The 25,633-nt window shown below is 36.2% G+C and overlaps 1 protein-coding gene and 1 long non-coding RNA gene across 6 annotated transcripts; both read left to right on the top strand.

Annotated features, from left to right (window-relative positions):
- Positions 1-1,380: 1,380 nt before the first annotated feature.
- Positions 1,381-22,565, top strand: LOC140823353 (tRNA threonylcarbamoyladenosine dehydratase). 5 transcript variants are annotated; one of them, XM_073184641.1, is made up of 12 exons: positions 1,381-1,550; positions 2,912-3,083; positions 3,177-3,223; positions 3,839-3,932; positions 4,362-4,509; positions 5,678-5,890; positions 6,483-6,631; positions 7,019-7,148; positions 7,463-7,678; positions 21,360-21,484; positions 21,804-21,861; positions 22,001-22,565. In XM_073184641.1, the coding sequence occupies exons 2-12, from the start codon at positions 2,992-2,994 to the stop codon at positions 22,109-22,111; spliced, it is 1,383 nt and encodes a 460-aa protein (XP_073040742.1). In that variant the 5' UTR covers positions 1,381-1,550; positions 2,912-2,991; the 3' UTR covers positions 22,112-22,565. The 5 variants fall into 5 exon arrangements, with proteins under 5 accessions (XP_073040742.1, XP_073040743.1, XP_073040744.1 ...); XM_073184642.1 differs by having other exon boundaries at positions 1,381-1,555; positions 2,931-3,083; XM_073184643.1 differs by having other exon boundaries at positions 1,381-1,555; positions 6,483-6,617; positions 7,014-7,148.
- Positions 3,939-4,256, top strand: LOC140823354 (uncharacterized). The gene is made up of 2 exons (XR_012116196.1): positions 3,939-4,052; positions 4,139-4,256. It is a non-coding gene; the product is annotated as an uncharacterized lncRNA (long non-coding RNA).
- Positions 22,566-25,633: the final 3,068 nt, after the last annotated feature.

Genomic DNA, 25,633 nt, shown 5'->3' with positions numbered 1-25,633 from the left:
AACGTCGCACAAATGTCATATCAACACTACGCTAAACACCGACTAAAATTGCAAAAATAACAAAATTATCGGAGCAAAAGTCTTGTAGTGTAGGCAGAGCAAGTGGAGTCTTTGTCACTTGGTATGTTGTACAAGGGAAAAAAAAGTCGCATGACTTCATAAAAGGCAGATCATCATATAAAAACATCAATTGTTGGGGATTTGGTTTTAACTGCTTAATTAATTGATCAATCAATTTAATAACACAGAACGACTACAATTACAACTAGTGATTGGATAATTGAAAAAAAAAAAAAAAAAACTTATAAGTTGTGTTTGGATCAATATATTACATATGCTTTTTCAAAAAAAAAAAGTTTAATCTTAAATCAATTCCATATTAAGTTATATAATTTTATTGATAAGTATAATAAATTTCATATACATCCAAAATTCATGCAATTTGAAATATATGCTCAAATTCTTACAAATGAAATATCTCACCCACATGAAATTCATCAATAAAGCACGAACTCTAGTCCTAATTCGATCAATATTATTATAAGTAGGTTTCTTGTGAGACGGTCTCACAAACTTTTAGCTGTGAGACGGGTCGATCTTATAGATTTTCACAATAAAAAGTAATATTCTTAGCATAAAAAGTAATATTTTTTCATGGATGACTCAAGTAAGATATTCGTATCACAAAATACGATATGTGAGACCGTCTCACACAATATTTTACCTTTTATTATTATTATAATGTAATGAATTGTCAAGATCTCTAATTCTTATTGTATTATAGACAACAAAAAACCCAATGATTATTTTGAAGGAAATATGATGAAGATGGACAATTTTTTTTAAAAAAATTGCATTTTAGTCCTATAATTTTGTCGTTTTGCTTTTTGGTCATCTGTGTTATCAAACTTCATTTTAGTATTGCATATTCCGATTTTTGGCAATTTTGGTATTTTCAATCAAGAGTGTTTATATGACAGATTAAAATCGCATTGACTTTATGCCAAAAAAAATGATTGAAATTGACTAAAAATACAAAGATAGCATACTAAAATTGAATTTTGACAACATAAATAACCAAAATCGTAAAAAGACAAAAATATGCGGCAAAAAGTAATTTTATCAGGCTTAAAAGCAAAGCTTCAATCCTTTCAATTCCAATGGTTTCATTTATTATTTGGTACGTAGCTGATAAAAAGAAGTGATTTAAAAATGTAGTTTATGTTGTGCGATTAATTGTAGAATGTTAGGTCTTAAAGGTTGTAGTGGGATTAATGGGCCTTGCAATAGATGGCTTTTTATATTTGGACTGTGACGCAGAGCCCAATTACACATTTTTGGCCCAATATATTTTAGTCCCTTTTTCATTAAGTCGACGGTGGTTCTAGTCTTCGAGTCTACAACTGTTCCCATCTCCTCCTCCATTCTCCGCTGTTCACTTCTCACATTCCCAACATTCCCAGCCCTAATCCAAAATAGTGCCGAGTCCGGACGTTGCCGGTGGATACGATGAAGTGTTATGGCATGGTTTGGACTATGAAATTTTGAATGTAAAGTACGTAATATTTCTTGCCTAATATTATTTTCGTGCCTGATTTTTTAGTTGGTTGGATTTATTACTATGTAAATCTACAGTGTTTTTGTTAGAGAGTATACGCCTCTTTTGGCGTTCTTTTTGGTTTGACTGGATGGTCGTGGTATTTCGGTAGCGACTGTTGATTATGGTTGCCTGTCCCCGTATATTGGAGCAAGGAATGAAAATCGATTTTCAGGATCAAATTGGTGTGTATTGCTGGATTCAGGATTTTTTGGTTTAGTAATAATAATGTCAGTTTTTAGTGAATTTTTCTAATTTGACGGCACAATTCGAAGACTGTGCGCTGGAAGCGTCGCGAATTATTGTCTGATTAAGAAAAGAACTCAGACGAGTTTGAACTGAAACTTTTAGCGGCTAAGAGTGGATTTGGAATGTGCTTATTTGAGATCCTAATATGAGTCGGGAGACACTCAAATGGTAGATTTAGAAGACGAGGGTTGATCTCAAATCAAAGGGTTTTGATTTACGTGATTATAATTTCCATTTCAAGTTGAAATTCATTAATCCAAAACACTGCCTTTGAATTCTATTTATTAGGAGTTCAAGAAATTGGATCTTTGAAATGAAGACTGGTATCTTTGTTGGTGAGTTTTAGGAGTTAGATTAATATAGTTTTTCTTGTTTTATTTGGTTTGCTTGAAGTATTAGTGTTTGAAAATGGATGCCGAAAAGAGGAAAGCCTCGTTGAATGCACAGAAGCAGCATGTCGACTCTCCTCTCATTACGTGCTGCAAAATTAAAACCCCCACCAAGCATAAAAGTACAACCAATTTTAATTCAATACACCGCCATGAATTGAGAGACAAATTGGTAGTAAACCTGGCTTCAAAATTGAAGTCCACTTCATTTACCTAGGATTTTGTTGTGAGGATTTCCGGCAAGTAGTGCCCTTTTTATCTTTATGTAACGCCGAGGGTTTAGGATCTCTTCTGCCGGAGAAGTGGTATTTTTTTACAGGGCCTATGGATAAATGACTCTTTTCTATGCTTGCACTAAATTTAATGTAAAAGGTGGGGCCCAATGTGGTAAATCTCCTAATCCATGCACCTAACGATGCCTAAGAGTATTATAAACCCTAATTTGAACATGTCTGAAAATATATAAAAGTTATAAGATGCTATAAAATATGAAAAAATGATAATTAATTTTCTTATATTTAAAATAACACTCTAAAAGTAATTTTATGTGTTGTGTCGTAAATATTTAAAAGGCCGTAGACCGAAGAATATATCCAAAAAATGTAATTTAACTCGTTATGTTTTATAGTTGAAATTTTAGTCTGTTTTATTAATATAACAATTTAAATATTTACAGCTTAAACCTCTGGTCATAGGGGAAATTGTTTATCGCCAGCTCCAATTTTCACCCAAAACACGCTAATTGTGAGTTGTGAGATGGGAGAAAGGTCGAAATATCTGATGTTGTTTGGAGCTGGAGCGCTAATGGGGTCTGCTGCTACTGTTGCTGTTTTCAAATTTGTGCACAGGTCAATCTATGCAACTGTTTAGGCATGTGCTTGAGTGCGTCTTACGATTTTCACCAGTTTTCCTTTGCTGATTTGTTTGGTTGTTCTTCGCAGAAAAGTTGGAAAGCTACAGACGATTAGAGAAGCGAATGAATTGAATGGTATGTATTTTGTATCACGTTTCCTTGGTTTGCTTGAGGGAATGTGTTTTATTTTTCTGTTAAGATTTATTGTTCAAGTGGTTTAGATGAACACCAATTTCTTATGAGCCAATATTGTCCTTGTGGCATAGTTTTTAAGCTGATCTTTACCGTGTTTTACTTCTGATGGTCTTGAATATTTATCATGTCTGTGCATGAATTTGAATCCTATTCATAATGTGAACAGTGTTAGGTGATATTATCCTTGTCTAAGGCTCTAACCCTTTCTTTTGTCCATCTCTCCCCAACTGCATCAATAAAAACAAAAATGCTTATCAGTTAGGTGATAGATTCTTTCAAACTTAGTACCTTTTTAAAATAAAATTTATAAGTAGGAACCTTTTTTGGTTGGTTCATGGTTGTAACTTGTAAGTGGGATTCATCATGTGAAATTCTTAGAAACATAATTATATGTTGAAAACTTTTTTGATGAGATCACTTATTATTGGCATCTGATATATGGTCCCTGTCACATGAGATTCGATCTTCCATTTTGCTATCATGGTTGTGAATCTTACAATTGGAACCTTTGTTCATGTTTTTTGGATTAACTTATCTTAAATTGAGCTGATACAGATTTAATGAGCCATAAGTTATTGGAGGATGTGAATCCATGCGAAGCTAGTCGAAGCCTGCTGATGGATGAAATTGTGTCAGAACAACTCACAAGGTGACAGAATGTTCTCTCTCTCAGGAGGCTGATGAAACCTTCACTTTTTCTACTATTGACTATATCTCTGTGTCCGTTTCAAATGGACGATTAAAAAACGGAGGAAGGAAACTTAATTCAGTAAGGAAGATTCTCTTTTACTTGTTTAAGACCAACTCGATAATGACAAGGGTGGTATCATGTCATGTCCATTGTTCTCTTCATAGAAAAAAAAGGTTATGAATACTTTGGGCGGAAGATATTTTGGTGATTGGTTTGGTGTTGTGCAGAAGCTGACAACACAATTGATGTATTTTTTTTAGCATACCAGAAATATCCTCTTCATAGATAGAAAGGTTATGAATACTTTTGGCGGAAGATATTTTGGTGATTGGTTTGGTGTTGTGCAGAAGCCGACAACCCAATTGATGTATTTTTTTATCATACCAGAAATATCCAGTTCTTCGGTCTCGAACATCAGGCAAAAGTGACATCATCATATGTGGTGGTCATTGGTCTTGGCGGGGTTGGGAGTCATGCTGCATCTATGCTTTTGAGATCGGGTGTAGGGAGGCTTCTACTTGTGGATTTTGATCAGGTATTTATTTTGACAAGCATTATGTTACACCATAAGCTCTGGGAAGAATCCAGGTCCAATAAACTAACCTTCAACATGAGAGAGGCCCTCGGGCTTTTAACGACTTCATATTTTGTTGTAGAACCAAAATAATACATACAACAAAATATGAAGTTGTTAAAAGCTCATGTAGAAGTCTAGTTTATTGGGCCTGGATTCTTGTAGAACCAAAATAAGACATACACCACCATCTATCCTTTGAGTAGTTGATGTCCACAGCTACCCACATTAAGTGAGGATATACACTTACTCAATCGTATCATATTCCCTGGTCGCCCATTCTGACTTACCCATTCTGCTACAAAGATTCTCGATTGTACATTTTTGGGCTTGACTGAGAGAACCCAACGATCTCTTGAATATTGAATTGTTTGGAGAAAATATATGCATAAGCGTGCCATATAAAATATAAATACAAATAAACTGCTACCTAATTATTTAAAAATCCTTACTCGATGGTGTCCCTGAGTGTTACCCACGCAGGATAATATTTATTCAAAAGAAGATACGCTACTAAGGATAAAAAGAAACAAACTTAGAGTCCAAAATAATCCTAATATGTAGTTCTATATTTCCCATGAGTGTGAACCAAATATTTTCCATTAGATGAACCGTCGATGCTGCTGGGCTTTGGATCCTTGGGCTGACATTGGGCCTTTGGGTTCATCACTGAGCCCAAACTCAAACGAGTAACATTTCAGATGGGAGAGCACTTGAAGCTCATTGTGAGCTTATGCTTACTCTCAGCCTCCTTGTTGCTTAGGCAAATCATTTTCTGAATTTCTCTAAGAATCCAGACAAATGAATCGAAATGTACAAAAATTTAGGTTCTTCATATATTGAACCTCATTCACCTTGTTCTTCAATAAGTGGAAAGTATTGTAGAACTCCGTTGTGGTTTACGGTAAAGAAATGTGTTTTCTTTTAGTAGAAACTCTGAACATCATACATTGAAAAAAAATTGCATTTCAGGATCTCTATCCTAGGTAAATCATGTAGCTCCCTTGTTGTTCATGTGGCCCACCTGAGCTTGCTAACTGTTACTCATTTTTCAGGCTAAACCTTTTGGTGGTTTTTTATCCACTTAAAATTTACATAACTATTTATCATTCATTTGTTGGTTGCCAAGGTTTCAGTTTCATCATTGAACAGACATTCTGTTGCGACAAGAGAGGATGTTGGCACTCCCAAAGCCTCGTGTCTGAAGAAGCATTTCGCAGCAATTTTCCCGGAATGCCATGTAGATGCTAGAGTGCTATTGTTTGATTCATCATCCGAAGATGAAATTCTTTCTGGGCATCCTGATTTTGTCTTAGATTGCATTGATAACATTGACACAAAGGTAATCCGACTTTTTTTTATTTTCTTTAACACTTCATTTTAGCTCTTGAATGATCAATTCTTGATGAATTTGTAAAAATGTGTTTAACTTGGCATGCATTTTCATCACTTCGCTGCTCAAGTAAGTAGACATTATTTTCATTTGTTATGTAATGAGAGTGATTCCTAAGACATTTCTAAACGGCAGCCATTCGTTTGATCTCAAGTTATAATTGTGTCTTTTAGCACTGTAGGCCGCACTCACTTTTATACTCCTAAAACTTTTTCTAGTTTGTCGTATCGTGGGAATGAGATTAGATCGTTATTGTCATGTTTCATATTGTAAACGATATTGTGTTCGTGGAATTTCTCGAGTAACTGTGGAATCTTGATTTGATATTTGTGTTGTGAACTGCAAGTTTACATCAAAACTTTTAGTTTGTTCATATTCTAAATTAAACACTTCCATCTTGCCTGATTTTTGCTGTACTTCTAGGATAATATAGATGTTTTTGTTTGTGTTATCCATCATTTAACTGTGCGATGGCATGACTTTTTTGCATGTGGTATCCTTTTTAATGGTTTTGATTTCTTTGATTGATCCTTTCTTGTAGGTCTCGCTTCTTGCTGCATGTGTGCGCAGGGGTTTGAAAGTTTTGTCCGCAACAGGAGCCGGTGCAAGAGCTGATCCAACAAGAATTCGTGTGGCTGACTTAAAAGAATCAATAAATGATCCTCTATCTCGGACGGTAAAGAGTTACAAGTGAAATTTTCATCTTGATCTTGTTCTTAATATCACGGAATCTTCATTCTTAAATATCGTTGTGCTTCCATGATCATACTTCAGAACGTGAACCTTCTCCTTCTTTGCATCACCTGGGCTCATGGTTTGCATAATACTTTACTGGTGTCACATGTACCTATATGTTTGATACGGAAATATCAATAGACGAAAGAGAAAACTTAGCAGCTATTACTATTTTCATTCAAGCTCACAATTAAAACCTTCATTTGTCTCCTAACTATTTTGCATGCCTCCGAGTTCTAAGTTAGATACTGCTCAGTGCTCTGGAGGGTTTTATTTATTTGCACAATTACATTAAATTTGTTATTTTACGTCAAACTCCTAAAACACCAGTTTGCAGGTCAGACACCGGTTGAAGAGAGATTACGGCATTGAAGGTGGCATATCTGTTGTATTTTCTTTGGAGAAACCCAAGGCAAAATTGCTTCCTTTCAAAGGGCCAAGTGGGGAGGCAGAAAATCCTTCAGATTATCAAGTAAGTACTCAATTTTCTATTGCAATCAATATTTTCATAATAGCTCTATCTATTTCTTGCTTTTCTACTGTTTAAACCTTTACAGATATTTTGTTATTAAGAAATTGGGGGTCTATTTAAAATAACAAATATTAATGTAGGGTCTTCTTATGTATAGTTTGAGTGACCAGAACTTTGTATTTTGTCAATTTCTAACCATCTTATGTATAGTTTGAGTGACCAGAACTTTATATTTTGTCATTTTCTAAGCATGCACCGGCTTTTATCTTTCCTTGTTCTTCTGAATTGTAAATTTCTATTAAATTGATTATTAGATTGTCCCAGGATTTCGGGTACGTATTATTCCAGTCTTAGGAACCATTCCTGCAATCTTTGGACAAGTAATGGCTTCCTATGTCGTGACTCAACTGGCTGGAGTGCGAGTTCATATGGAGCCAGTTGTGAATATTGATATCGATCATTACCGTGTACTTCATCAGCGTCTTATTGAGCATGAAGAGTTACAATATGGTACCACAATGCAAGTTCAGGTACTCAATTGTGCAATTTTTTTTCCTAATACTCTACTCTACTTGGTTGCACGTGTTTCCCTTTTATCAGCATTGCTTCACTGCTGGTATTCATCCTAAAAATATTTCATTGAGAAACAATGTTATATAGGAAGTTGTTGGGCATTTCTTGTAAGAAAAAGATAGTTCGGTTGGGATAACACTTGGGTTGGCATGTTGAAAACCAAGAGAATTGACTACTTGTATCATGCCCTTCTCTAAAGTTCAATGGAGTGGATTTAGTGGTGGAATTTAGTATAAAGGAAAGAGTGACGGATAATTGCCAATTCTTGGTACTTTTGAGTGTTAGCATGAAAATCTATAATACATATAAAATTGTGGATCATGGGCTTGTTTTTTAAATTTGAAAAGATAAAAATGATCTCCTTATCAATACAAATTCAAAGACTCAACAAGGATATATATGTAAAATTTTAATTGCCCACCTAATATATAATTAATAGTTAATGGATTGTCACTACAAAAAACATTGATTATAGTAATTTATATCACTTCAAGGATAAAATATAACTCATATATTAATTTTGTGAATCATTCTTCTTCATAGTACATTTAAATGTTTTATCTTTTTAATTTTTATCTTCATGTTTTTGTATAATTGTTGTGCAATTTCTAATTAAGTAATAAATTATAATATCACAAGAAGATATACGAGAAAAAAACTATATATGGAATTATAAAATAACATGATAAATATTGAATAATATGATAATATGAAGTTTAATACTAACATATTTTTCGAGTTTTTTAACTAAGAATTGAAAATAAAGAGTTTAATAAATTATTTAAGAGAATTTATATCAACAATTATGAATTTTAATATATTAATAATCTCATAAAATATAAATCTCTTAGAAGAATTTAGAGAGTTTAGCTATAATACGGAATTTAAAAAATTTAGTAACATTTTAAAGAAAAAAGATTATAAATCAGACAAATTTATAAATGTAATACACAAAATTTGGTAGTATTTGAAACATATAATAAGATTGTTTATATTTAGATATCAAAGGTCTAAAGATAAACCTGGCCTTGGTTATCAAATACGGTGGAACGAAAATCAGAGCTAAAATATTTTTTTTTGTTTCATTTCCAAAATTAGCTCATATAATATATAAATTTTATAGCATAATTGTTAAACAATTAGCTTCATTGTCTTTTTTTTTTTGATAAGAAACAAACTTTTTATTGATAAAATATCTTAGAGTCTATTACAGGAAGTGGACTAGAAATCCACCGAACGAACTAAAATAAGACTTCTACCAATAAATGTAAGACCAATCTCTAATTAAATCTGAAATCGCTAATCCCTGGAACTCTTTTACTGATCGAATCCAATTGGCGATGTTGATCTTGATAATCTCCCAACAATCTTCTTTTGTTCCTTGAGTATCTTGAAAGATTCGTCTGTTTCTCTCTAGCCATATGGCCCAACATATTCCATGAACAACCATTCGCCAAAAGATCTTTCCTTTTTTTCCGAGAAGCTGTCCTAGGTCCGTGTCGAACAAATCCTTTGCTGTTTTTGGAATAACCCAAACAAGTCTCAATTCTTCCAGTGCCCTAACCCACAACGCATTACTGAAATTGCAATGAACAAGCAAATGATCCTGTGTCTCCGCCTCCTTACGACACAACACACACCAATTTGGAGAAAGAGCACAATTAGGCCATCTTTTTTGAATCACCTCGGCTGTAGGTAGTTTTCCAAGAGTAGTTGTCCAAGAGAAAATTTGAATTTTTGTAGGGATAGGTGTTTTCCAAATAAAATTGAAGAAACTGAAGTTCAGTGAATTGTTATTGGATTGGAAGAAAGATTGGAACATGGATTTGACAGAAAACTTCCCCGACGGATCCCTTTCCCATACCCGAAAATCATCAACCCCTTCCACCAATCTTACCCTCTCTAAAATACCTAAAAACGTAGACAATTGGTTTATCTCCTCATCTCGAAGTGATCTACGGAAATGCAGATTCCATGATATAGCAGCCGATGGATTATGGAAAGAAACAAAAAAGGAAATTGGCAAGTTATGACAATTTGAAATGATATACAATGAAGGAAACATGTCCCGAAAAGATGACTCCCCCCACCAAATGTCCTCCCAAAATCTGATTTTAGTCCCACCCCGAACCTCTAAACGCAACCTTCGGTGATAAGCCGGGTAAGTTCTAGAAATGAATTTCCACGGACATTTAAACGTAACATTTTTCGCCAACCCCGCATCCCAACCGTTTTCTTGCAATCCATACTTGCTCTTAATTACTCTTCTCCACAACGTGTCGTTTTCAACACTAAACCTCCACCACCATTTTCCCAATAAAGCTATGTTTCTCAAGCATATATTCCCCACACCTAACCCACCTCTCTCTTTCGGTCTACAAACCTGTTTCCATCCAACCATATGATAGTGTGTTTCGCCTTCATTGCCATCCCAGAAAAAATCCCGCATTGTCTTTTCCCACCCCGCCGCCACTCCTTTTGGTACTTTGAAAAGAGACATGAAAAAAATTGGAAGAGCTGTTAAGACTGCAGCGATCAATGTTAGTCTCCCACCCTTTGACAAGAATGCCTTTTTCCAAGTTGCCAATTTCTTCTTTAATTTAACAGTAATGGGTTCCCAGAAAGTTGATTTGAGTGGGTTTCCCCCCAAAGGAACTCCCAAGTATTTTATCGGCCATTGTTCCCTTCTACAGCCGATCGTGTGTGCTATGTCCACCTCAAATGCCTCATCTTGATTTAAACCCAATAAAGCGCTCTTTTCCCAATTGATCCTTAACCCTGACATATCACAAAATAGTTTGACCACTTGCACCAGAAAATTAATGTCCTCTTCTGTTTTGACGAAAAACAAGGTGTCATCCGCAAATTGTATATGTGAGACTACCACCTTATCTCGTCCCACCTCAATACCGCTGATTAAACTTGATTCTTTTGCTTTGTCAATCAAACTTCCCAACACATCCACCACCATATTAAAAAGGAATGGTGATAAAGGATCTCCCTGTCTAATCCCCTTATGTCCCTTAAATTTCCCCCTCGGTCGCCCATTAATCATGACTGAAAAAGATACATTGGATACACAACCTCTCATCCAACCTCTCCACCTATCCCCAAACCCTTTTTTTCGTAACACAAAATCCAAAAAATCCCAATCAACATTATCATATGCTTTCTCGAAATCAATTTTGAGGACCCAACCTTTCTTATTCGATTTTTGTCTTTCCTCGACCAACTCATTCGCAATCAAACAACAATCCAATATTTGTCTCCCCTCAATAAAAGCATTTTGAGATTCCGAGAGTGTGTGAGACAAAATCTTTTTCATTCTTGTTGCCAGAACTTTTGCAATGATTTTATATAAACTCGTGATTAGACTTATAGGTCTAAAATCTTTTACCTTTAATGAGTCGCTTTTCTTTGGGATCAAACAAATGTACGACTCATTAGTCAATCCATTTACAACTCCCCCTTCATAAAATTCCATCAAAACCTTCATCACATCGCCTTTTACAATATCCCAACAATCCTGAAATAGCGCCATAGTGTAACCGTCGGGCCCTGGTGCTTTGCATCTGTCACATTCAAATACCGCCTTCTTGACTTCTTCTTCCATGAAAGGTTTCTCAAGCTCAGACCTCATTTCTTCATCAATAGGTCTCCAATCCAGTCCTTCAATCCCAAACTGCCTCCCATCGCTCTTACTGTACAATGTCTGGAAATAATCGACAATTGTTTTCACAATTTGATCCTCATCCTCTACTATCGTACCATCATCCATTTCCAGTTTAGTAATCATTGCCTTGTTTTTTCTGTGATTAAGTAACGAGTGGAAGAATTTTGTATTTTGATCTCCTTCTTTGAACCACACTGTTTTCGCTTTTTGAAATAACAATCTTTTTCTTCTACACAGCAACTCTTCCAATTCGCATTTGATTTCCTTTTTTTCAGTCGCATCTTCAACATTTTCCCTGCCTTCACTTTCCTTTTCATCCAGTCTAACAATTCTGTTTTTTAATTCTGCCTCCCTCAACTCAACCCTCCCAAATTCTTCCTCATTCCATAATCTAATGTCACTCTTAATTGCCCTTAATTTTTTCATGAATTTATAACCCTCCCACCCTAGAGGTTGTGGTCTATTCCACCAACTTGAGAACTTTTTCTTAAAAGTTTTATCTTGCAGCCACATGTTTTCAAACCTGAAAGGACAAGGCCCCCATTTACATTTCTGTGTGTCCAACACTAGTGGAAAGTGATCTGATGTGATGCGTGGCAACACTGATTGTCTGTGATGAGGAAATAGCTCCACCCATCCTCCCAGAAACAGAAATCTGTCCAATCTGCTGCAAATTGGTACTGTTCTTAAATTGGACCATGTAAATTTTGCGTTGAGTAATGGTGGATCGATCAATTCCAATTCATGTATTGTAGTAGCCCGAATTCCAAATTGGGTAATTAACGGATTAATGGTGATTAAGAAGGTTTAAGGTGTAATTTTGACCGAGTCATGATCGGACGGACCGAAGATGGTTCAGAAGCACCGAAGAGTTCGGAAGGTCCGAAGTGAGTTCGTTGGATCCGATCATGAGGTGTCAAGAGCAGCTGGACACGTGCATGTTCGGACGGTCCGAAGTGTATGATCGGAGGATCCGATCATGAGCTGTCAAGAGCCAATGGACACGTAAGAGTTCGGACGTTCCGAAGTGGTGTTCGGAGGATCCGAACATGGCCTATAAATAGTGCCCGGATTTCTCATTTGTGACTTGCCATTCCTTGAGTTAAGTCTCCTCTTTGAGAGTTTTGGAAGGATTCTAGGGTTAGTTGTTGTTCGAGCGATAGCCAAGAGCTGCCGGGATTGGTAGCATAGCAGCGCCGGAGTTTCGAGGCAATCGACATCAAAGGGCTGTCGACGGACGAAGGTAAACCCTAAACCTTTGGTAGTACTAGGGAGTACTGGTTTTGCTAGCCGAGCATGGTAGTATTGTTCATTGGGTATGCTCTTGATGAATAGGCTTGGATTAGACCTGTTGTCTGGTTGTTCCAGTGGATTAGGATTGCTGTGATAGAGGTACGAAAGTACTATCCGAGATATCCTGGTTGAGTATACATTCTTATATGTGTTGCATGATTATGTGGTGCATTGATATATGTCATATGATGCATGCTATTATGTCACGGTTATTACTGCACGTTGCATTTCATGTTGAGCCGTATTCTCCTTCGAGATAGCCTTTACTGTTGAGCTGTATCTCTTTCGAGATAAGCTATATCTTGGGGCCGCTCAGCCCTGTCTTGTGGACGCATGGACACCGAGAGTACACAGTGGCCGACGGGTCGGGAGGGCTTCGGTGGTCCGGGACATTTTAGGTCCACGTCTGTCTTGTAGTGGATGCAGTGACCCAGAGGTTGGACCGCGCGGCACTATCCACTTGGCGCCTCTAGACTGAGCATTGTTGAGATCCTTTTGTGACTCCTGTTTCTTGACTACCCCGGTATCATGATCATAGCATGTGCATTTCATATAGGTCTGTATACTCATACTTTTGTACTGGGCGTTCTTATCGCTCACGTCCTCGGTTTTGTTTATTCGTGGACACCCCATTCCCACGGGGCAGGCCTCAGGTTGGACAGCTCAGGAGGAGCAGGAGGAGGACGTTGAGTAGCTGGTTGGGTTAGTTTTCGGTATTGTTCTATTCGATATGGTTGTACTTGTATTTTTATTTTGAGTTATTCTAGACTTCGATTGAGTTGTATAATCGGTATTTTTGTTGACTATTTCCGCTGTTATATCTGATTACTGTTATTAAGTAAAGTGCATGCTTAAGTTCTTGCTTAGTAGGTGATCCTGGAACGGGTCACTACATTTATGGTATCAGAGCATGCATGCGATTTTGGGATATAGATTCTGTTTTGGGATTTCCGTTGACCATTTTACTGGTTTCCCCATTCTATGTTGTAGCAATGGCTGACCACTTTGGTGACGGGAGTAGTCAGGGGAGTGTAGGTCGTTGGGGTGACCAGGACGATTTGTTAAGCGTCATAAGTTACCGCATGTTTCTCTAGACGTCATTCTTTCTGTTTCTACTCCGATGGGTCATTCGGGGTTAGCTAAGCGTCTAGTGATGGGTTGTTCCTTAGATTTGGAGGGTAATGATGTTGTTATTTCGTTTTGTTCATTCTCTAAGCTTGATTTCGAGGACGAAATCTTTTTAAGGGGGGGAGAATGTAGTAGCCCGAATTCCAAATTGGGTAATTAACGGATTAATGGTGATTAAGAAGGTTTAAGGTGTAATTTTGACCGAGTCATGATCGGACGGACCGAAGATGGTTCAGAAGCACCGAAGAATTCGGAAGGTCCGAAGTGAGTTCGTTGGATCCGATCATGAGGTGTCAAGAGCAGCTGGACACGTGCATGTTCGGACGGTCCGAAGTGTATGATCGGAGGATCCGATCATGAGCTGTCAAGAGCCAATGGACACGTAAGAGTTCGGACGTTCCGAAGTGGTGTTCGGAGGATCCGAACATGGCCTATAAATAGTGCCCGGATTTCTCATTTGTGACTTGCCATTCCTTGAGTTAAGTCTCCTCTTTGAGAGTTTTGGAAGGATTCTAGGGTTAGTTGTTGTTCGAGCGATAGCCAAGAGCTGCCGGGATTGGTAGCATAGCAGCGCCGGAGTTTCGAGGCAATCGACATCAAAGGGCTGTCGACGGACGAAGGTAAACCCTAAACCTTTGGTAGTACTAGGGAGTACTGGTTTTGCTAGCCGAGCATGGTAGTATTGTTCATTGGGTATGCTCTTGATGAATAGGCTTGGATTAGACCTGTTGTCTGGTTGTTCCAGTGGATTAGGATTGCTTTGATAGAGGTACGAAAGTACTATCCGAGATATCCTGGTTGAGTATACATTCTTATATGTGTTGCATGATTATGTGGTGCATTGATATATGTCATATGATGCATGCTATTATGTCACGGTTATTACTGCACGTTGCATTTCATGTTGAGCCGTATTCTCCTTCGAGATAGCCTTTACTGTTGAGCTGTATCTCTTTCGAGATAAGCTATATCTTGGGGCCGCTCAGCCCTGTCTTGTGGACGCATGGACACCGAGAGTACACAGTGGCCGACGGGTCGGGAGGGCTTCGGTGGTCCGGGACATTTTAGGTCCACGTCTGTCTTGTAGTGGATGCAGTGACCCAGAGGTTGGACCGCGCGGCACTATCCACTTGGCGCCTCTAGACTGAGCATTGTTGAGATCCTTTTGTGACTCCTGTTTCTTGACTACCCCGGTATCATGATCATAGCATGTGCATTTCATATAGGTCTGTATACTCATACTTTTGTACTGGGCGTTCTTATCGCTCACGTCCTCGGTTTTGTTTATTCGTGGACACCCCATTCCCACGGGGCAGGCCTCAGGTTGGACAGCTCAGGAGGAGCAGGAGGAGGACGTTGAGTAGCTGGTTGGGTTAGTTTTCGGTATTGTTCTATTCGATATGGTTGTACTTGTATTTTTATTTTGAGTTATTCTAGACTTCGATTGAGTTGTATAATCGGTATTTTTGTTGACTATTTCCGCTGTTATCTCTGATTACTGTTATTAAGTAAAGTGCATGCTTAAGTTCTTGCTTAGTAGGTGATCCTGGAACGGGTCACTACATTTATGGTATCAGAGCATGCATGCGATTTTGGGATATAGATTCTGTTTTGGGATTTCCGTTGACCATTTTACTAGTTTCCCCATTCTATGTTGTAGCAATGGCTGACCACTTTGGTGACGGGAGTAGTCAGGGGAGTGTAGGTCGTTGGGGTGACCAGGACGATTTGTTAAGCGTCATAAGTTACCGCATGTTTCTCTAGACGTCATTCTTTCTGTTTCTACTCCGATGGGTCATTCGGGGTTAGCTAAGCGTCTAGTGATGGGTTGTTCCTTAGATTTGGAGGGTAATGATGTTGTTATTTCGTTTTGTTCATTCTCTAAGCTTGATTTCGAGGACGAAATCTTTTTAAGGGGGGGAGAATGTAGTAGCCCGAATTCCAAATTGGGTAATTAACGGATTAATGGTGATTAAGAAGGTTTAAGGTGTAATTTTGACCGAGTCATGATCGGACGGACCGAAGATGGTTCAGAAGCACCGAAGAGTTCGGAAGGTCCGAAGTGAGTTCGTTGGATCCGATCATGAGGTGTCAAGAGCAGCTGGACACGTGCATGTTCGGACGGTCCGAAGTGTATGATCGGAGGATCCGATCATGAGCTGTCAAGAGCCAATGGACACGTAAGAGTTCGGACGTTCCGAAGTGGTGTTCGGAGGATCCGAACATGGCCTATAAATAGTGCCCGGATTTCTCATTTGTGACTTGCCATTCCTTGAGTTAAGTCTCCTCTTTGAGAGTTTTGGAAGGATTCTAGGGTTAGTTGTTGTTCGAGCGATAGCCAAGAGCTGCCGGGATTGGTAGCATAGCAGCGCCGGAGTTTCGAGGCAATCGACATCAAAGGGCTGTCGACGGACGAAGGTAAACCCTAAACCTTTGGTAGTACTAGGGAGTACTGGTTTTGCTAGCCGAGCATGGTAGTATTGTTCATTGGGTATGCTCTTGATGAATAGGCTTGGATTAGACCTGTTGTCTGGTTGTTCCAGTGGATTAGGATTGCTGTGATAGAGGTACGAAAGTACTATCCGAGATATCCTGGTTGAGTATACATTCTTATATGTGTTGCATGATTATGTGGTGCATTGATATATGTCATATGATGCATGCTATTATGTCACGGTTATTACTGCACGTTGCATTTCATGTTGAGCCGTATTCTCCTTCGAGATAGCCTTTACTGTTGAGCTGTATCTCTTTCGAGATAAGCTATATCTTGGGGCCGCTCAGCCCTGTCTTGTGGACGCATGGACACCGAGAGTACACAGTGGCCGACGGGTCGGGAGGGCTTCGGTGGTCCGGGACATTTTAGGTCCACGTCTGTCTTGTAGTGGATGCAGTGACCCAGAGGTTGGACCGCGCGGCACTATCCACTTGGCGCCTCTAGACTGAGCATTGTTGAGATCCTTTTGTGACTCCTGTTTCTTGACTACCCCGGTATCATGATCATAGCATGTGCATTTCATATAGGTCTGTATACTCATACTTTTGTACTGGGCGTTCTTATCGCTCACGTCCTCGGTTTTGTTTATTCGTGGACACCCCATTCCCACGGGGCAGGCCTCAGGTTGGACAGCTCAGGAGGAGCAGGAGGAGGACGTTGAGTAGCTGGTTGGGTTAGTTTTCGGTATTGTTCTATTCGATATGGTTGTACTTGTATTTTTATTTTGAGTTATTCTAGACTTCGATTGAGTTGTATAATCGGTATTTTTGTTGACTATTTCCGCTGTTATCTCTGATTACTGTTATTAAGTAAAGTGCATGCTTAAGTTCTTGCTTAGTAGGTGATCCTGGAACGGGTCACTACATGTATCAACATATCAAAACAAGCCATACTTGTTGTGTTAGATTGGCTGTTTATTTTCTCCAACACATTTCTTACAACATTAAAATCCCCCCCCAAACACCATCTATCCCCACACAATACTCTCAAACCAGCCAATTCATCCCAAAACTTAGTTCTCAATTGAGCTGTGCACGGCCCGTAAACTGCAGTGAACCACCAGCACTCTTGGTCGTTGACATTTTCAATTCTAACGGAAACTGTAAATTCCCCAATCATGTTTTCCTTGATGACCACCACTCTTGGATCCCACATGACTAATATGCCCCCTGATCTACCCAAAGATGGTAAATAAACCCATTCAACGAACCTTGATTTCCACACTGAAGCTATAAATCTTCTGTCAACCATTTCTTTTTTTGTTTCTTGTAGCACTACTAAATCTGGTTTCTCCTTCCTTAGCATTTCATGAATGAAACATCTCCTTGTTGATGTTCCTCCTCCTCTTATATTCCAAGAAATGATCTTCATAAAATTACCTCTTCTCCCCTATCACCCTGTTTTTTCTTTTCCAACGCCTCTCCCAATTCCACCCTATGAATTCCCAACAGCTGCATACATCCTTTACCTCTATCATACGCAGATGATATCCTCTTCCCTCCACAATCCCACTCTTGCTCGTGAATTTTGATTCCAGAATTACCCAGCTTATCACCAAACACTGTATCACCCTCACTATGACAAACCCTTCCCTCCCCAGATTTTTGGTGATCGAAAAAAGATGAAAAAGATAATGAAAGAGTTGTAGAGCGATTATGAGTAAGTAAATTTTTCCTGATTACCTTATCCGAGGGTGATGCAAAGAGAGGGCCTAAGTCCTCCAATCCCAAGCTTGTATGTATCATCTCCTCCGAGCTTGCAGAAATATGAGATTCCACGTCGCTGTAATCACTGTCTTCATGAGACTCAATAGCAATGTTGTCGTTAAATTCCCTGTCCTCCCTTGAATCATTCTGTTCTCTGTCCATTGCTGTTCTGTCCAGCCATTGTGAAGTAATATTTGTCACATCCTTGTCTTGAATGGTCGGCCATTCATCGTTTGTTCTCGGTCTTCTCCTTGAATAAACAAACTCAAATTTCTGTTTTTGTGCGCATACTACCTGAGTAGAACCTTTGCTTTGTGGTTGATTGATCTCTGGTTTGTTCATCGATTGTACTCTCCCCTTGTTGAAACCCTCCATACCTTTCGGGCTGACCCTTTTGAGAATTCGAATCTGTTTGCCCCTTTGCAAATGATTTGGCCCCAGCACTTTAGAATCTCTGTTCCCTGTCCTCTCTTTATTGCACGAAAGTAGATGCTGATTCCCGACGAAGACTTCCATCCCCTGAATAATCCGAGTTTTGCTGTAGTTGCAGTCTTTAATTTGTTGAGGTACTTTGTCCTCCCCTACTGTCTCTTTGTCGGATGTTATTTGTGTAGCTCCTTCCCCAACAATCTCGGGTTGTTGTTGTTTTGTTGCGGCGACTGATTCCTTCTCTTTATCTGCTGTCGTGGAATTTCCAGTTAGTTCCTCAATTGGTCTTTTCACCCTACCCCAACCTGCCATTGTTCTAGCACCACCAACTAGTACCTGAGCATAGGATCTTTTTTCATAGACTTGATATGCTGATCTATTAACCGAGTCTACATAAATGCGAACACTCAGCGGACCACTTGGTGTCTGTACTGCCAATGAGCTGTTAATGAATCCCCCTTCTAAACCCACAACTTTAATTTTAGCTGCTGACAAATCCTTGAGGGAAATTGTTTCTTGGCTAATATCCACTAACCCTCCGCATCGATCCCCTATTTTTTGAAACACATCTGTTGTCCACAGATCCCAGGGTAATCCTACAATTCTGATCCAACTGTTGCAACATTCGAAAACTTCCTCTCCCAGGTTGATGTCCCTTGTCCAACGCTCGAAGATTATTAAAAATGGATCATAGTAACACTTTTAAAAAAATATATTATATATCAGACATAATTATAAATTCAATATAAAAAATTTGGTGGTAATGATTTTCAATTTCTATATATTTTTTAATTATTAATTTTAAGAAAATAAAAAATCAATAATAATAATAATAAGAAAACAAAATTTCACATTTAAGTAAGTTACTAAAATATTGCATATAATTTGACTATGCTATAAGTTTAAATCTTAAAAAGCAAATGATTTTAATTGTTTAATATTACGATCTATTTGATATAAAAAAATGAATCATCGAAAACAAATAATTTGAAATGTCCAATGTATATATGTAAATAAGAATTAAGCATACACAACTACATAAAAAAAACAACGATTTGTATTTGAATGCTTGATGGAAAATATAAATTATATTTTTTTTTATAATTCTCATTAATTAATGAATATAAAAATCACTTGATTGTAAAAAAATTATAGATTCATATCTATTTTTTCCTTTCAAGTGAGATAATAACTATTCATATAAAAATTTATTATGTAATGCATATATAATTTTGATTTTGAGTTTAAAAGATAATAAAAATTCAAAAAATATATGAGAATTTTAAAAAATATCTATAACAAATGTATATGTTGTAAGCATGATTATTTTATTGAATTATATAACTAAAAAATTGCATGCATTTGATCGTCAAAATCAATCATCGCTCAAAACCCTAAATATGTAATGCATTGCATAAAAAGATATATTAATGAGTAGTTAAAAGATACAAGTTACTTTCTACTGTAAAAATATATATGACATAATCCTTATAATAAATATAATTATAATGATCATTTATTAGCATTTGTCAAAGTATTAAAGCTTTTATACCTGATAGTTTAAATCTTTATTTTATTATTTTGAAATCAAACTAACTAATTTAACCAATAAAAAGTAGCATTTTTTTATGAAATTTTATTTCTTTGGTTGTATTTCAAATTTTAATTGTGAAAAGATATCAATAGTTTAAAAGTTGTATTTACTAATTATTGTATGAATTTATTTTATTTTATTTTATATTTATCATAAAATCTTATGTGAATGTGTATTTCATTAGTCATTACATATCTAAATAATACATTAGTCATTACATATCTGAATGTGTATTTCATTACATATGTTGATTTATTTATTATTTCAAAATTATATTTAACAAGAAATTAATAGTCATCAATGTTAGTCTACAAAGATATATTCTAATATAAAATTAATTATCCGTGATATAGAATTCTAAAAACAAAAGGTAAAAAAAATTTGTGTTAAATATTATTTAAATTGAATATTATAGATTGCATTTTACTATCAATATTGTTATTTCATTAGTTTTGATATTGTTTTGATGAGTTACTCACGAGTATTTTAAATTGATAATTATTTAGTCTTAGTGTGTTTCACTTGTGTAAATTATGATTTATGCATTGATAAAATTCATAATTTGATTAATTTTTATGATATTTTGTCTTATATATATAGTGTTTGGATATATATTTTTGTAAAATTTGTTTCAGTTCATTTCGTTCTATATATTATGTTCATTATCATTTATTATAGAACATAAAATCAATAGAACAATTTTGAAAGTAAGTTATATAAGTTTTTAAGTAATTTATTCATCTAATATGACAAGAGATTAAACTCAGATAAATAACAAAATGATTCAAATTGTTTTTTTACAAAATTAAAATTTTTAATTATATAATTGGTATTTGCGTGCATCGCACTAGCTTCATTTTAGTATAATGAAATAGCAAGTTAGGTGCTAGTCATTAAGAACTGGATTCAAATATTTATTGTGTTTTATTCCACATCCGTAACATGTATTGTCAGTAAAGTGGCGGCAGCTCCCAACTCTCACCTTCATATTCGCACCACCTCACCTAACCGTAACATGTATTATCAATGAAGACAGCCCCCCAACTCTCACCTTCTTCTTCGCTCCACCTAAGCTGTAACAGACCAAGTCAGTCATTTGATTGCTATATTTGGTTTTTATCAGCCTTTTTTCAGTTGACTGACTGATGCCTTTGGGTTTTATGGAGGACTTTTGCTTGAGAATATGCCTTGATTCGTTTGATCAAACACGGGTTGCATGAACATGCTTATGCCTTATGATTTCCTTCATTGGTCACGTCACAAGCCACATGATTTGCTATCAAATACAACTTGTGTGTCTTGTCTGTATTTCTTCCAGGTTGATGTTGCTGAGGTCATGTATATAGTCAAAGAACTGTGGCACGGACGGAGTGCAAGAGATGAATCACCTAAAGAAGTTGGGCGTGCAATGTGGCGTTCTGTAAACGAATTAATACTTATCAGGTATGGATATTTGTTGTATACTGAATTATAGACAAAAAAAAGCTCTCATGGAGATGCTTTTCTCTTAAAGCTGGTTGGTTTGTGTATCTTTTCTCCTATTCAGGTTTATGTTATTATGTATGAAGAAGGCAAACACATGCAAAATACCTGCGTTTTTTCCGTTCTGATTGTTTGCTTTTTGATACATGGTATATTTTCAGATGGGATCATACAAAACCTGCCTCTATGTCAAATTTAATTCTCTTAGGCAAACACATGGAAAATACCTGCGTTTTTTCCGTTCTGATTGTTTGCTTTTTAATACATGGTATATTTTCAGATGGGATCATACAAAACCTGCCTGTATGTCAAATTTAATTCTCTTGAGATTTAAAGAGGTACGTGCATGACTGAAGCACTCTTTCAGCAATAGTACTCTCTCCATTTACAAGCAAAGCACGTTCTTTACTGACTTGACTTATAATACACAAGGTCACTGAAATATTATATCCTTGCGTAATTGATTTTCCTCCACAGGCTGATGAACATGAATCAAGTTCCCTTGAAGTAATAAGAGAAAATGAACCCGAGTTTTTTGCTAAAGTGACATCTGTGTTGAAACGAGCTGCATTGGACTTCGGTTTGTGATTTCAGTAAAATTCTGTTGGGATGCTACAGAATCCGTTCTACTGAGGCCCTTTAAATTCGCCTTGTGGATTGTGGCTTACCAACAAGATCAGAGGTCGAGCAAGTGTTTTCCTTTTGTTTTTGTTTTTGTTTTGTTGTTTTTTTGGGGGATGCGAGGTCATGAGTTTTAGCCGCGCACGACAGTGAATGTCACAATGGACACTGGTCAACATGTTTTCTCCATTTTCTACTCGAATGGCCTTGCTAGCGACTGCGTTTTGAGAACGATTTTTATGTTATGGTTCTGACTAAGACAAATTCATGGATCCCCACATGGTTTTTTTTAGTTTCAACAATTAAAAAATGGAGATCATAAGATGGCCAATATTGTATGGCATCTGATTGATTGGAATTGCAATTCAAAATAATGTGTTAAATTTTATGGTGAAATAAGAGAAAGAGAGAGCTATAAATCTTTTATGTGTTGGGATCGAGAGGTTCGATTTATGATGGGGTTTGAAATCAAATTCTTTGTTTATTGAATCTTTTGGTTGATCTAAATATACGAACAACTTATTTAAATTTATACATTGTTTATAAGCATCTAAAATAATCTATAAAATAAAAAAACTTGTAAATTAATAAAATTTAGTCAGATACCTTCTACGAAACATAGGAAGGAGATGAATCTTCATAATAATGAAATAACACAAAAAAATTTGTGAGATAAATGTCATATTTAGATCATCTATAAAAAAAAAATTATTTATTATTATAAATATAATACCGTCTCATGAAAAATTTATTAAATAATATTTGTATTAAATGTTGAGTTGGCACCCTCCTACTTTCTTGAAAAAGATCCACTATCCTTTTCTTGTAATATATTTTTTAATATCGAATATTATCTGACAGCTACTTCGAGTTTATAAGATGTTTAAAAATAATTTATACAATAGGCTGTCAGATAATATTCGACATCTTATTAACAAAAACTATCCTAATTAGTCTGTGAACTTGGCCCAACAAAATTCCCAAGTTCTCTTTTATTTTACGATATTATGAACAAAAACTATCTTATACCCATAATGAAATGTGAATAAAACGTATTCAGCGGTGAGGTAATTAAAAATCAGTACTCAAAACTATCTTACAGAAAATGAAAATGAAATTTAGAATTAAAAATTTATTTTGTAATAACGTTTTTAACATAGAAATATATACATGCACACCGTAGGGAAAATGTTTTTTCATAGACTGAGATCGCCGAGATCCGTCACTACTAGCGACGAAAAATTTGACTTAACTAGTCTAGTCAAATTTTACTATCTAAGTTGCATCCATAATTAATAAGTTGACTTAACTATTATATTAATATATAAACCAGACGAAAAATTTGTAAAGATTTATAAAAAATTTGAGGGGAACAAATTTGTATAAATTAGATTGTGCCTATGATTATTATTCGTCGATTGTTGCTGGCCGGTAATATAAACCGACTTACACTAGTCAAAATATAATAAAGGCAAAAATTTGTGTGAGACGGTCTTACCGGTCGTATTTGTGAGACGAATATCTAATTATTTGAGTAATCCGTGAAAAAATATTACTTTTTATGCTAAGAGTTTTAATTTTTATTGTGAATATCGTTAAGTTGACTCATCTCACATATAAAGATTCGTGAGACCGTCTCACAAGAGACCTACTCATATATAAAACCAGACTAACATACAAAAATTATGGATCAACGTTAACCACATTCGAACTTATATTTACATAGAATGATAAATATGGTCTTATTAATCCAATATTTCATATTTGATTAAAACCACAAAAATATTTGTTAGACGGTCTCACAGATAAATTTTGTTAGATACATATCTTATTGGGTCATTTATGTCAAAAATATTACTTTTTATGTCAAAAATATTACTTATTATTATAAATATGCATATGGTTGACATGTCTCACTGATAAAGATCTATGAGACGTCTCACGGGAGATCTATTATGATTAAAATTATCATGTCTTCGTTGGGGAAAAAAGTCAATAATAACTTAATTTCAATAGAAAAAATGAGTGAAAATAAAATTTAAAAAGTTAGGTTTTAGTTTCATGAGAGATGCTCATTTTTAATGTCAATATATCATAAAGAAAAAAATTCAGCGACCTTGACAAAAGTTCGACTCGAGTTCAATAATAGATATTGAAATTGGTCCAACCGGAAAAGAATGAAGATTATTAACCATTAAGCCAGACGGAGACAAATAACTAAAACTTGAAAATCGAATTGAGGACTATCAAAGAATAGAACCAAGTATTTCATGTCTATTGTAGTCTAGCCTAGTCTAAGCTTAAATAGAAGGTGTCTTAAAATCTAAGTTGCATCCATAATTAATAAGTTAACTATTAAGGGGGCATAATTTTTTTTATCCCCAGCTGTTTGGTACGCGTGATTATTTAACCTACTCAATCCCTCCTATGAATGATTAGGTTATATTAGGTAGGTTAAAACAATACCTCCTCATCCCCCTAGGATTATTTATTCAATTCTTAATACCTCCTATTTTTCCAATTTTACCCTTCTCTTATATTCAAACTCACCACCACTTCCCGCCTCCGACCGCCGCCGTTCGACCACCGGCCGACCGCCGCCGGACCGTCGACCGACCGCCGCCTGAACGCCGTCCCCCGGCCGGCCGCCGCCAACTCCGACGACCGTTTCCGGCCGCCGCCGGCCGTTTGTCGCCGTCACCGTCGTCGCCGACACTGTCGCCATCGCCGCCGCCGCGAAGGAGAAGGGCAATTTTGTCTTTTCATCAAAAAATTCAAAATTATCCTACACTTAAAAATCTTACCAAACACAATATTATTTTACACAATATATTACAATCAAACCACAATCATTTTCTTTATCATTTACATACTAATCATTAGTTTATCCTATCCTTCAAACCAAACGCAGCCTTAATATATAAACCGGACGAAAAAATTTGTATAGATTTATAAAAAATTTGAGTGGGACAAATTTGTATAAATTAGATCGTGCTTATGATTATTATCTGGCGACAGTTGCCGGCCGACTAATTAAATCGGCTTACACATGTCAAAAAATATAAAAGTCAGACTAACATTAAAAAAATATGGATCGATGTTAATCACATTCAATCACATGTTTACTTAGTATTATAATATTTGGTTAAAACTTAAAAAAATTTATGAGACGATTTCATGATTCAGTTTATCTTCTATCGAGTCATCAAAAAAATATTACTTTATGTGCAAAAAAAATTATTTATCATTATAAATATAGACATGACTGACTCGTCTCACATTCTCACAAGAACTCTATTATGACTAAAATTAGCATATCATCTCCCAAAAAGCTAATAATAGATTATTTTTGAAAAAAGATTTAATATATTATAAGTCGATAGACATGTTCAAAGCTAGCTGATTTTTTCAATATTATAAAAACTTGTATGATTTGAGATATTATAAAATACTATTAAAATAATCTGAAACATTCTCTGACATCCCAAA

Source organism: Primulina eburnea, chromosome 2, assembly GCF_022965805.1.
Source record: "Primulina eburnea isolate SZY01 chromosome 2, ASM2296580v1, whole genome shotgun sequence".
Taxonomy (NCBI): domain Eukaryota; kingdom Viridiplantae; phylum Streptophyta; class Magnoliopsida; order Lamiales; family Gesneriaceae; genus Primulina; species Primulina eburnea.
Note: the sequence above shows the minus strand (reverse complement) of the source record. Positions and strands in the feature narration are given on the sequence as shown.